At 59.2% G+C, this 13,549-nt stretch overlaps 2 protein-coding genes across 2 annotated transcripts; both read right to left on the bottom strand.

The window, feature by feature from the left end:
* Positions 1–374: 374 nt before the first annotated feature.
* Positions 375–4,389, bottom strand: REXO2 (RNA exonuclease 2). Its single transcript, XM_054176065.1, has 7 exons — positions 4,248–4,389; positions 4,080–4,163; positions 3,596–3,673; positions 1,825–1,936; positions 1,350–1,458; positions 983–1,036; positions 375–783 (listed from the first exon to the last, which is right to left on the bottom strand). The coding sequence occupies exons 1-7, from the start codon at positions 4,368–4,370 to the stop codon at positions 654–656; spliced, it is 690 nt and encodes a 229-aa protein (XP_054032040.1). The 5' UTR covers positions 4,371–4,389; the 3' UTR covers positions 375–653.
* A 400-nt stretch (positions 4,390–4,789) lies between these two features.
* Positions 4,790–7,451, bottom strand: RBM7 (RNA binding motif protein 7). The gene is made up of 5 exons (XM_054176069.1): positions 7,297–7,451; positions 6,952–7,114; positions 6,369–6,471; positions 5,871–5,964; positions 4,790–5,471 (listed from the first exon to the last, which is right to left on the bottom strand). The coding sequence occupies exons 1-5, from the start codon at positions 7,390–7,392 to the stop codon at positions 5,097–5,099; spliced, it is 831 nt and encodes a 276-aa protein (XP_054032044.1). The 5' UTR covers positions 7,393–7,451; the 3' UTR covers positions 4,790–5,096.
* Positions 7,452–13,549: the final 6,098 nt, after the last annotated feature.

Raw genomic sequence — 13,549 nt, 5'->3', positions numbered from 1 at the left:
TCTGCCCACTGCACCTCCAAGAGAAACTTGGCTCTGCTCCCAAGCTGCAGGGTGGTTTGCTATGGCCAGACCCAAGCTCTAGCTGCAGCCCTGGTGATGTGCCAAGCTGCACCAGGAGCAGGAGGAAGTGTGTGTGGCCCAGCAGGGTCACAGCCTGTGCAGCACCTCCAGAGCCTCCCATCACAGAACAGGGAAATGCTAATGCATGGACTAAACCAAGACAAAGCCTCCAGCCCTTCCCATTCACACCTCCCGGAGCCCAGGCTGCACTCCCACAGAGCCAGCCCCTGGCACCTGCAGCCACAGCCCCCAGAGGCTGCTGCAGCTAGCAGCTCAGGACAAGCACGAGAGGAAGCTGCCTGCAGGCACCATGGTTCAACAGAACTGAGTTTATTGAGTAGTGAAAGACTGCATCTAAAACAGGGCGAGGAGGAGCATCCAGCAGCGCGGTTGGGCTGGTGGGGACCAAGAAGGACGCTGCTGAGGCTCGGGCGTGTCGGGTCCTTGCTCAAACAGAAAAGGAGCAGTGACTGAGGTTCCACCTAACAGCTGTTAGAAACAAGGTCAGTGAGGGGGCAGCTTCTAGAGGGAAGCGAACAGAAAAGAGCCAGGAGCCTCCTGGTGCGCTGCGGCGCGGCCGGGCCCAGGAGCCATCAGCTGGAGGCCTTCTCACTTTCCCCATTCTCGATCAGCTTCCTCTTCTTCTCCTCCGTTTTCCTCTTGAAGATGCTGTCTCTGTAGAACTGCAGCTCCTTGATGCTTTCCCTGATGTCATCCAGCGCTCTGAAAGAGAGGCAGGGAGGGTTCCAAAGGCACATCTGGCACAGCCTGGGCTGACAGACACTGCACTGCGACAGGCTGCTCCCCGCACTAACCAGGCTGTGGAGGGACAGCACCAGGGGTGAGCAGGGAGCAGCAGACCTGGCACTCAGGCTGCTGTCTGAGGAGCCCTGTGCCCTGCAGACCAAAGCAGAAGCCTCACCTGTGGGAAGCTGCTTTCTTTGGTGCAAACTCGTACTCCTCTGGATACCAGCGTCTGCGAGGGGGAAAAGCACCACTTAGAAATGGCAATGGGGACGCAAGGACACGCCTGGTGGGTTTGCTCCCACCAGGGACAGGGTTTTGGTCTCACTGGCGCTCGGAGAAGCCACGATCCTGCCAGTCACCACTGCACACCCAGAGCACGCAGGCAGGCAGGCAGCCCTTCACTATTTGTTCTGTCCCTCAGCCCAGACAGAAGGAGGGGGCTGAGGCTGCCCTCTCCTCACACCCTTCCGCTCCTCTTTGCTGCTGGCCCCCAGAGCAGGCTCCCTGGGTGAGCGCTGCTGAGCCGGGGCAGGCTGCCCCACCTGCAGAGCTCCTTGACGGTGCTGACGTCGATGATGCGGTAGTGGAGGTGCCTCATGAACTGCGGCATGTACTTGTCCAGGAACTTCTTGTCTGCATGCACAGAGTTCCCTGCAAAGACACACAGCAAGATGGTCCCTGAAAGCCTTGCAAAGCTGCTGCCAGCGACACCTGAAGGGGAAGCAGGAGGAGATCACAGGGTGGAAGAAGCTGCTCAGGAGCAGCTCATTTATGCCACTAGAGGTTTGTGAGGCTCCCACCATGGACCATGGGCAGCTGAACCCCAAGGCCTCTGCTCAGCCTCCAGCTGCTGCTCCTGCCAGAGCCATCACCCAGGGCAGCACCAACAGGTTTTCCCCAAGCACCAGGGTGCTTTGGTGCTGGCTCTGAAGGGTTTGCTCTGCATGCTGGATCACAGAACCACCCAGGCACCCCGGGGAGCTGCCATGGCTGTGCTCAGCAGCAACCTCACCGTACCTGCCAGAGGACACAGCCCCGGGGGTGTCTGCTGCCGGACGAAGGACAGGAACTCGTACTCTGCCTGCTGCAGGGAGATCTTGCTCTCCTTCACGGCCTTGGTGAGGCCAGACTGCAAGGAAGAGCCATCAGTCAGCAATCAGAACCATACTGTGACAGGGATGGCCAGAAATGCCAACAGCAGCAGCTCAGGCCTGGCTCTTCGCTGCCAGGAGCACCACCTGAGCCCTGTGTCTGGGGCCTCTGGGACGCTCCCTGACCTTTGTTCTCCCCAGGCATCTCCACACAGAGCACTGCTGGGGAAGTGAACATCAGCCCAGGTAAGGCACAGTCCTCACCACTGACCTTCCTGGGGGGCTGGGTGTCTCAGCTGCTGCACAGGACTCTTCTCCAGCACCAAGACACTGCACAAGCCTCACTGACAGCCCTGCACATGCAGGATCCAGGGCAGCAGGACCTCTGTCTGGTTTGGGGCAGGCATCATCTCCCCAGCATGCAGCAGTGCTGCTGAGCACACAGCAGAAAGCAGGATCTTGCTTTCAGTGTTTAGCAGGGTTCCTCTAAATCCAGGAAGTCCTTTCCTCCTTTTTCCCCTCCACAATCAAATGCCAAATCTGTGCAGTGCTCCTGGTGATTTATTTCCAGATGGCTGCACTACAGATTTCCACAACTCCACCACAAAATCCTCCCTGACAGATCCAAGTGGTGGCTAAAGAACTCACTACATGGCTGCATTTCCACCTACATTGTAATTGCCTCTCCTTTCATAGTCAATTAAAAATGAGCAGCTCCTCAGGAGCAGGGACTCCATGCACCGCCAGCCCCAGCTGCCTCGGGAGGGAGGAATCCCCAGCTGCAGCAGGGGAAGGGCAGCACCAGCACAGGGAATCCATGTCCATCTTCCAGCTCCTCCTAATCCTTCCCAGGGAGAGCAGGTAGCTGAAGGGCATGGGGACTGTGGGGGTCTCAAAACTTCAGCCCTTAACTGAAAACTAACTTGCACTTTAATTCACAGGCAGGGACTGGAGAATCATTCCTTCTGGCTGCTGGGAGCTTTCCTTGGTGAGCCAGGAATCATCTTTTGCTCCAAAGCTAAGCTTCTGGTGAAAAAACAGACCAGACCAGACTCCCAGCACCAAGGGGAAGCCAAAACAACTCCCAGTGACTGCAGCAAAGCAGCTTCTGTAATTCCACAGCTAACTGCAAGGGGATCTTGGCAGCTCTGGACTACTCCACACTGATCCTGCACCTCTTCTCACCCAGGACTTCAAACCACATCTGCCCCTTCCCTGTCAGAATTATTTTACACAACACCAAGAGGCCTGACCAGGAGGAGCTGACAGAGGAGTCCCCCCACACTAGCTCACTGCTGGGGCTCCTGGAGAGTTAGGTCCTGGCCAACAGCTCAGTGCATGGCTGGGGTGCCAGATCCATGTTCAGACCCTGATCACACTGAGCTTCTGCTCTTGAGGACAGGAACCAGCTCCCAGGCCCATGGGCACACCTCTGGCCCTGCCTGTAGCTCTCTCTGGCTCCACCCCTCCAGGGACCCCTCACTAGCTGTCATCCTGGGCTGATACTTCTAACTCTCAAATCAGAAAGGAGCTCCCAGCACTATCAAAACTTAGTAAAAAGCAGGCTGCAGAGCTCAGGCCAATCCAGGGCAATCCCCCAGGTGAGACACAAGATGCAGGCTACAGACACAGGAGTTACCCTTCACTCTAACCACTGCACAGACAAGGAAACAGCAGCGTGGCTGTGCCAGAGTTACCTTCCCGTGATGCTCCTTGCACCACTCAGACATGCCCTCCAGCAGCTCGTCTGGCTGATTAATAATCAGGTTGGGACCCTGTTAGGAAGGGAAAAGAACAAAAGTAATTTTAGAAGTTTAGAAGCAAGCAGTTTGAGTACTGAGAAGCACCACAGTGCTCTCTGGGAGCGCTCACCCCAGTGAGTTCAGGGATCAGGGAAGCTGCTCTTTGAGGGTACAAAGCAGCAGCTCACAAGTGCCAAGCCCCATACGGGTCCCCACACTCCCATCTGGGCGCCGAGAGGGGCAGGAGGTGCCAACGGGGCCAGAACACGGGTACCCAAGGCAGCGAGGGCCGATGCCCAGCAGTGATCTTTTTCCGCCCCCCCCCCCCCGGAAGCAGCCAAGTCCCGCGGGGTGCACCCGAGGAGCTCAGCGGCCCCGGGCGGGTCGGAACCCAGCGGGCAGCGCCGCAGGGCACAGCCCAGCGGCGACTGCCCCTCACCTCGGCCAGGACGTTGAGGTCGGAGTCGGTGATGAGGCAGGCCATCTCCAGGATCTGGTCCTTCTCCACGTCCAGGCCTGTCATCTGCCACGGGGGAGGCGAGCGGCACCGTCAGCGCGCCCGGGGCCGCCCGCGCCCCCCTCCCGCCTCCCGTCCCGCGCCCCGCACCTCCAGATCCACCCAGACCATTCGCTGTCCCATCCCGCCGCCGGCCATGGCCGCCGCCCGCCGCCGGCCCCGCCACAGCCGCCCGGCGCAGCTCCCCAGGCCGGCGCGGCTGCCGCCCAGCATCGCCGCCGGGCCGCAAAGCGCCGCGGGGCCGCAAAGCGCCGCAAAGCGCCGTAAAGCGCTACCGCACTACAGCTCCCGGCAGCGCGCACGGCCGCGCCGAGGCCGGGGCGAGGCGGCGGGGAGCGGGCGGCGGGGAGCGGGCGGCGGGGAGCGGGCGGCGGGGAGCGGGCGGCGGGGAGCGGGCGGCGGCGCCGCGGAGCCTCCCGCGGGACGCCTGGCGTGGAAGGGGCCCCTGGAAGTCATCCCGCCCCAGGGTCTGCTCAAGACCACCCCCCCGCGGGGCGCCGTCTCCGTGCCCGGGGAATGAGGCTCGGCTCACGGCGGGGTTCCAGGGAGGTTTTTAATGCTTTTCTCCAAAACACGGAATATCCAAATATTTTGTATCAAAAACACTGCGAGAGAATTAAAACGCCAGGACGTGGCTGCCCGCCGCGGAAGGTCTGGGCAGGGCCCCTTCCACCACGCAGCAGGGGCAGCGGGGCCAGCATCGGTGACACTGCTCTGAACTCTCTTTCTAACCCACAAAAAGCCCTGAGGTGCGAACTCGTTCGAGAGGCTTGGGGCCCTGCGCTGCTGGTAGTTGACAAACATTAAACAGTAACTTGGGTGGCTCTGGGGCCCTTCTTTTCTTTTGGAACACATCGAACAGGTTGAACTTTTTTTGCCATCGAGTCCTCTGCAGCATGGACGAGGCGGCGGCGCCTCGCGTGCCAACAGGCACCCGTGTCAGTGCCGGGACGGGTGCCACCTGCCCTCCCGGTAGCTCTCCCTCCGGTAGTCGTAGTCGTGGCTCCAGCCGTCGCGGTGCCGCTCGTCGTAGGCAGGCTCGTCCCTGCCGCCGCGGTAGTGGTGCTCGGGCTCGTGGTGGCCGCGCTCCTCGAAGCCACGCTCCCCGAAGCGCTCGCGGCCGAAGTGCCGGCCCTCGGCGTGGTAGGGGTGGGCGCTCAGCCGGACCTTGCGCACAGCTGGCGGCTCCGGGCGCCGTGGCAGGGCTGCCGGCGGGTGGAAGGCGTGAGGAGGGTGCTGGTAGCCAGGCGGGGCATAGCCGGGCAGCTCGTACTTGCCCCCGAAGGGGGGCTGCGACCGCAGGGTGCTGTTCATCTGGGAGGAGAAGAGAAGAGGGTGGGTGGGTTTGAGGCACCTGTGGAGCACTTGATGCCTTCTGGGACATGGGGAGCCAGGGAAGCACTCCCCCTCTGTGCTGGCCCCCAAATCACACCTTAAATAAAGAGGAAATCATAATGTCTGGGGCTGGAAATGACTCATTGGGAACTCAGAGAGTCACTACTGGCAATGGCTTCATCTGCAGCTCAAAGCCACCCCTGACACGAACCAGCTCAGTGCTTGGAGCCAGAAACTTCCTGGAATCCTCATTCCAACATCTCAAAGTACTTCCCCACTACCTAAACGAATCACTGCCAGAAACAAGCACTCAGAACTAGGGCCAGCTCTGCCACATGCTGTGTGCCAGCTGTGGGGGGGGAGGGCTCAGCAGCCTACCACTGCTTGTCTCTGCAGGTTGTCAGCCGAGGGCAGGCACCGCTGCACCGACGAGAAGCCTGCTGCTGCCACGCTGTCTGGGCTCCTGTCGTACCTGCAAGAGAACAGATGAGGAACTGTAGCCTGAACCTCCAGACTCCTGCAGTCCAAGGCATGTTTTCAGCCTGCTCACTTCTCTCCCATTACCAACACAATAACCAAACACACCCTCACTACCCCATCCAGGAACTGGTGTGGACATGCCTGTGCTGAGCATTTGCAGCACCTTCCTGCTTCACCTCTGCAGATCTGCAGGTGAACACAGGATGCCCTTCTTCCTGCATTCCAGTTTCAGGCACCACCAAGGGTACCGAGGGCACTGGGAACCACAGTGTTTGCTCCTTGGGGAAGAGCAAGCAAATTGTGCTTGGCAGGAGAGCCACAGGCAGAGAGAACCCCACACACCCCAGGTTCTGCTCTGGGCAGCGTGCCTAGCATGGGTGCTGACAGGACCCCTACCTGCTGCAGTTCGGGGCCAGGTGCGGCGTGCTGGACAGGCCGGTGCCGGCAGCTCCATGCAGGGAACCGGCTGTGCTGCCATCCTGAGACACATGACTGCTCCCTGCAGGCAAACACACGTCAGGAGACCGAGAGAGGACCTTGTGCACAAAGTGAAGTTGCAGAGCACTGTGAGCTGCCACATGCTTCAACAGCTCTGGAGGTTTGTTGGTGACCTCCAGAAGGGCACAATCCAGCTCCCAGGGCAAGGCAGTGCAGCTGTCCTGATACTAGCCAGGAAAGATGCAGCTGTGCAGCAGACACAACCTTCACTGCTTATGTGGCAATTTAGAAGAGCTTTCCAGGGTACAGATGAATAATCAACAAAATAAAACAAAGAGAAGACTCAGCTCCAGGACTACACTTGGCCAGAACTGTGCAGCACTAAAGAGTGTGCCTGCTTGATGCCACCAGCCTCTCTGACATCATCAGCTGTTAGGTGACCACCTGATGAGGAGCCCATGCCAGAGTTTGGGAGAGGACACTGATGGCAGTTGTGCTTTTGCTCACATTAGGGGTGGTGTCACGTTCCTCGTGGCAGTACCTGATCGGAACTGGATTTTGATGGGCCTCCCGAACAGCTTGATGCCGTTGAGCAGGCTCAGGCCATAGGGGACGGATTCTTCGTGTTTGAAGTTCACAAAAGCAAACTGCTTGGGTCTGCCGTCTCTGTCCTTAGGGATCTTAACCTTGATCACCGGACCCGCCTGCGGACACAAGGCAGATGTTAAATAAACACGGAGCGGCTCGCACAACGCACGGGGGTTAGGACCGCAGCCCGAAGAAGTTTGTTCTCCAGCGGCCGCCGTATCGCCATGGCGGTCGCGGCCTCCCCGCCCTGCCCTCCCCCGGGATAAAGCGCGGGCGGGGGGCAGCTGGCGAGCGGTACCTGGTGGAAGAGCTCGAAAATGAGCTCCTCGGTGACCTTGGGGTCCAGATTCCCCACGAAGAGAGTCCGGTCCGCCTCGGCCGCCGCCGCCCCCATCGCTGCCAGCCCGCGCTCCACGGACCGCCGCTGGTGACGCCGGAGCGTCCTCGTGCGCGCCCCGCCTCTTCCGCCGCGCCGCGCCGCGCGCGTCCGGCGGGGCGGGCGGCGGCCTGGCTGCTGCTGCGGTCCCGGCGGCGGCCTGCGGCGGGGACAGCTGCGCCGCGGAGGCCTGGCACGGTGGCTCCCGCCGAGTGAGGAGACGTCGGCAGCAGCTTCGGGCTCCGATGGCCTGTGCCTGCCGGGGAGCCGAGGGAGGGCGGCCGGCCAGGCCGACCCCGCTCCCGCCGGGTCTCGGTGCTGTAGTGATAACTGATCCTAATAAATGCTGCTTGCCCTTACGGGGTTGTGCGGGCACGGGGTGTAACCTCCTGGGCCTCAGCTGAACGGCTGAGACTCCAGCACGCCGCGGCCGAGCGGCGGGGTCCGCCCGGTGTCGCCGACAGAGCGCCGCTGTCGCGGGGCTGCGGTTCGGTCGTGCGCTGGCCGGCGGCCAGGCGGCGTGTCCCATTGCCCCTGCTGGCCGCGGGCCGTTGGGAGCTTCCCTGCAGTGAAGGGAGCGGTGCGGCTTCGGCGCAGCCTTTCCGGTACCGCGATAAAGACTGAAAATCTCCGCCCGAGGCGTGTGCCGAGCGGAGGCCGGCAGAGCCCCCTGGGGAGTCATGGGGGGGCTCGGGTTGTCCCCTCGGTGTGCTCCTCACCTTTCCTTCTCGGGAGCAGCTCCTTGAGGAGCCCAGCGGCACCCCAAGAGCTGGGCACCCTCTCGGTGGAGTTGTCTGTGCCAGCGCCAGGCCTCCAGAACCCAGCCTGGGCCTCGGTTTGTGACAGGAAAGTGGTGCAGGGAGGAGCAGCCTGGGCGAGGCCAGCGAGAAAGCCTTTCACACATCCTTTGGTCATCGTGGTCCCCGCTCAGCGTCTGCCGCCGTGCCGGCAGCTGCCTCCCACCACGGAGGGCTGCTTGGTGCCCCCCCATTAAACCTTAGCACGAAGGGGACACATTTGGGTGCCAGTCTGGGCTGGTGTCTCCTGGCTGCTTTCCCTCTCAAGTGCTTTGTGAATGGCTCCCCTGCGCCCGCCGCCTGCTCTTCCCCGCCGCCGCGGTCCCCGGGCTGCGGCGGGAGGCGCCGGGTGTAAAAGGGGTATTTTCCATCTGGAAAACTTTGGAGAGGGGAAGTTGAGCCTTCATTTTTCATTAGGTTCCAGCACGTTATGGCAGATCCTATTTTCTTGTTAATTAAGCACTGTTCATTTTCTTCACTTCATTACTTGCCGCCGCACCTAGAATTTATATTCATTTGGCTTAATCGTGTCCGCCTGGTTACATCCTAAACAGTTACTCATTCAGAAAGGAAATTATTACCTCGCTCTGCCAGGACTTCCACTTTGCCTTAATTTCCCTGGAGCCTCGTTTACTTTCCTTTGCTCTTTTTTCCCTTTCTGGGTCCCCTTGGGCTCGGCTGGGAGTGCAGGCAGCAGTTCTGCCGTCGTTGGCTCCCTCCACGTGCGCCACAGCCGCGCCTGGCAGGCCCCACGCTGCCACGTTCGGAGTTGTGGAGTCACGGAATCAGGTTGGTTAGAAAAGGGAATTGCCTGGATTGGAAAAGGCCTTTGAGATCATCGAGTCCAGCCCTTAACCCAGCACTGCCAAGTCTACCGCAAATGGCTGGATTTGGACAATCTCCTCCCTGGCCAAACTTTTCCTGTCAGAACAGATTCTGGTCTCCAAAAGCACATCATGGCTGAAAGCAGGAAGCTTCTCAGCAGCTCTGCTCTGACTTGGAAGTGTGGCAGGCAGGGGACTCAGCTGCAAGTCCTGTTTCTAGGCTGGAGCTGCACACACAGCATCCATCCCAGCGCTGGTGTTTATTGCCCCACAGAGCTGCTCTTCTGCTTTTGTTTTTAGCCTCCTCCTTAGAGTCAGCATCTGCAGTAATGCAATGTGGCAGGGAAGCTCCAGGTCCATCAGATGCCTTAGCACCTGGGGTTTCCCTGCAGACCCTGTGCCCCCGACTCCCGATGTGGGGGAGTCACACCTGTCCCGCCATCCATGCAGCCCTTTGCCCACCATCGCAGAGCCAGAAAGCAATGGGATGCATGGAGGGAACGTGGTGACCGTGGCCTCTTTCACTGTGCCCACCACGAAGAGGCAGCAGAGCCCTGCGCTTGTCGCGGCAGCGGTCCCGCAGCACCTCGTGCTCGCACAGAGGGAGCCAAAGTGATCAAACAGTCTTGGGCTCGTTATCGGCTCCGAGACGGAATAATTGGCCTTGGCTTTTTGACAGAGCAAGGGGTGGAGGAGGTGCTTTGGCACTTTCCTGGTGATTTGCTGGTGCAGTGCCCACATTTCAGTCCATAGAGCCTGGATTTGCCCATCAAATGACATAATTTGGGGATAAAAGTATGAACTATCAGCACACAGAGTGCTTCAGGGTATTTCTGAGCAGGAGCAGTGGAGGACCTCGGGGCCAGCAAGCCCTCGCTCTGCTCACCCTGCGCCCACGCTGCCAGCCTGGTGCTAACTGCTGCTGGAACTCAGCCCCCAGGCTGGGAGCGGCACCCCGAATGGCTCTGCTGCTCCAGCTTCCCATCTCCACTGACACCTCATCTCTAGCTTTCTGATTTCCATTTTCCCTCTACTCTTAGTTCAAAGTGTGTGATTAGGGCTCTGCGGGCTCCACTGTCATCTCCACCTAAGTGCTTCTCTGATTGATATCTACAGCGTTTGCCGTGCACACAGCGCCCGCACCGCCCTGCTCGCTCCCTGGGTAATGCACAAACCCTGCCATTCCAGGCAGGGAAAATAACAGAATCCACAGAAAATCCCGCAGAAAGCCGCCGAGGGGACGAGCAGAGCTCCCCTTGATGGGACAGGGCTGTGCTCCATCAGCCTAAGGAGCAGCACCTGTGCCTTGGCCAGTGCCTGAGCACGAGCAGCACCTGGGCAAGGCCAGGTTATAAAGGGCGAAGCAGCGGGGAGAGAGCTCTTGGCCCCTGCAGCAGCTCAGGATGTTTGTGCTTCTCGTTCTACAGGACGTCTGCTTCAGGTATGTTTTTTTGTTGGTGTCCCAGAGACAATGTGAGAGTAGCTTGTGCTGTGTGTGTAGGATCAGCCCCGGGGTTGGTCTGGAGCTGTGAGGATTTAAGGCTCTGCAGCCGCAGGGATGGTCCTGGGCTCGGCAGCCGCAGAGCTCCCCGGCAAGTTGGTTGTTTTGGTGGTCGATGAAAACATTGTGGCAGTTTCTGTTGTGCTTTCCTCGGTTACAAGAGTCACACTGCAAGTTTTCTGTGGGGCTTGCTCTGCCTTTCCCTCTGCCCCTTCCTTCCGGGCTCAGAAGCAAAGCGCCGATGTTCAGCTCGTTTTTTCTGTTGTGTGTGCACCGACGAGGGCTAAGTTAAGCTGGATGTAATTAACGAAGGGGGAGCTAGATGTAATTAACGATGGGGCAGGCCACGGGGATGCTGCCTGCAGTGGGAAATGGGAGCAGCCAGGGGAACAAAAGCCACTTGGTCTTCTGCGTGGCGCAGAGGACCTGAACAAAAGCTCCATGCTGCCCTCCGCTCTCCTTTCTTCCCCTTTCTTTTCTCCTGCTCCTCGGTGGAGGTTTACCCAACCCTTCCTCTGGGTTTAGCTTCCCTGAGCCGCAAGAAGGAGCAAGCAATTAATGGTTACAAGGCTGTTTTACAGCCCTGTGCCAGCCCTTTCCATCCACTCTGCTTTAAATGGATGGAGCTTTTATTCCTAGTTTTCGGGAGCGTAAAACTTTACAGCCTTTGCCGCAAACCTTCATACTTTGCTGTGCAGTTTACAGCTCCCTCTGCAGAAATCTCCTGCTCATAAATAAGGCTTTCATCCTGCACTGCCTGACGAGGAGCTGCAATGCCTCTGAGCGCTCCCATTAATGGAGCCGAGAAATCTCAGTGTCATTCATCTCACACCTCAGTTCCTCCTGCCCCGGGTGCTGCGGGGCTCTGCACAAGAGCTGTGGTGGCAGCAGGTTGCTCAGCCAGGTGACTCCTGCCCTGGCCAGCAAATGTCCCTGTAGCTCTGGGAGACCTGGAAGGTGGCTCTGGAAAGTTTGTTGTGAGGTGGATGAGCTGTGTCTGGTGGGGAAGTGGTGTTGTGTGTAGACATCGTGCTGAGGGATGTGGTTTAGTAGTGGGTTTGGCTGCTCTGGGTTAACAGCTGGACTCGATCTTAGAGGTCTTTTCCACCTCGAATGATTCCATGTGCTGGGGCTGCTTTGGGCACTAAGGTGGTGGAGCCTTGGAGCAATGTGAGCACAAGTGGCCCTGCAAAGCCCTGAGCTGGGCTTGTCCAGTGCCTCGTGTGGTAACACAGCAATCAAAGGCATGTCCCAGGGTGGAGGTACCTGTGGCACTTGGTACCAGCACTCTGTCCAAACCCAGGCTCTGCTGCAAACCTTTTGTCCTTGCTCGGTGGCTGCTGGGGTGCTCTCCATCCTCAGTCCTGTTTGGGCTCTCCCCAGTGCCTTGAGCTGGGTGGCAAATACCTTTCAGCTCCCCGGGGAAGGTGGCATGAGTTCTCCAACTGCCTTTTCCCATGCTGCTAGGTGGGATGCCTGTGATCCCTTGTAGCACAGTAGGTCAGTAGGGGTCCATGCCCCACATTCCTCTCCAGGCAAAGCATTTGGTTCAGCCATGGCAGCTCTGGGCTGGGTTCACAGCTCTTTTGCTGGCAGCTAGGAAGCACTTGCTGGCAGTGTTGGGGTGCAGAACCTGGCTGCAGAGCTGGGTGAAGCTCAATAAAAAGCTGCTTGTGGGGGCCGATGTGCTTGCTGAAACACACTTGTGAGGCTCTGTCCCTCATGGTGCAGGTCCAGCCCAGAGCTGGCAGAGCAGCAGCAGCGTCAGTCAGCAGAGCTGAGTTGAGGCCAACTGCTCCTCTTGGCAGGCAGCTCTGGGTGCAGGGCTCTCTTTGGTGGGGGCTGTGCACAGGTTATTTTTAAAAGCCTCTGCATTTCCTCTGGTTAGCAACGAGTCTGGCTGCTCTCAGCTCCCCTGGTCTGAGGGACAAATAAAGAGGTGGAACTGGTGCAGCTCAGGTTCTAATGGACTCGGATCCGCTGCGAGTGTCCTGGTGTCTGATGGGCACCCTGCAGCTTTTCTTTGGACAGGAGCAGTGACAGGGCTCTCGCCCTGCTGCTCTTCTGAGGTAGAGGTGTGCTGTGCTTGGCTTCGCTGTACATGGCTGGCATGGGCTCAGGTGCCCAAAATCCCAGGCAGGTGGGTGAGTTGCTCTGGAGCAGAGCAGCCCAAAGGCAGGGTGTGGCAATGGAAGCGCACTGGGGTTTGTGCACTGCTGCTGCTGTTTCTGGAAGGGGATGAGGTGTTCAGCACCCAAGCGTTTGCCACGGGTGTAAGGGGAGGAACAGGGACTGGTCCCTGCAGCAGACCCAGGCCAGCTGCCGTTTTTCCAGCACTGTCGTGACACAAAGGACTGGGGGAAGGTGTGGGGTGTTAATTGCAGCTTTCAGCCCCCTGCACTGTGTGGTAATTTCAGTGCATTACAGCAGCTCCAGCTTCGCCCTGCTCCCAGCCCCTCGACACAGAATGAGCCTCACTCACAGGAAGGCTTTGAGGGCAAATTTGCCCAGAGCCTGGAGTGGCAGCAATTAAAGCAGTGCTGTCCAACCTGCCTGGGCATGGGCTCTGCCAAAGGGATGGCACCAGGAGGGGAGGTTTGAGCTGTGGATGGGCAGTGCAGGGCACCATGCTGCCAGCCCCCAAAAGCAGGGTACCCTCCTCATGCCTCTGAGCATCCCCACTGCCATAGCCTTATTAACAGCTCCTTTACCAAAACCAGGCAAAAGTGTGCTGTCTGCCCACCCAGGGTGGGCACAATGGTCCTCCTGGCTTGCCAGGCACAGAAAGCACTGGTTTGGGCAGGCACTGGCAGGTGCCACATTAGTGGATGGTTTATGGGAGTGTTTGCCAGTACTGGTACCTGCTGCCAAGGCTACAAATGTCAGAGGCAGGCATGGGGAGGAGGGTGCTGGGAACAGGTGGGCTGCAGGGTCTCTGGGGCCCCACTAATTCACTGGTGACACCTTAATGATGGGCATGGGAACAGAGTCCCAGGCTGGGTGCAGGTGACTGAGCAATTCCCTTTTGGCAGCCGGGGGGAGGAGAGGGTCCT

The sequence above is a fragment of the Dryobates pubescens genome, chromosome 34, assembly GCF_014839835.1.
Source record: "Dryobates pubescens isolate bDryPub1 chromosome 34, bDryPub1.pri, whole genome shotgun sequence".
NCBI classification, from domain to species: Eukaryota; Metazoa; Chordata; class Aves; order Piciformes; family Picidae; genus Dryobates; species Dryobates pubescens.
Note: the sequence above shows the minus strand (reverse complement) of the source record. Positions and strands in the feature narration are given on the sequence as shown.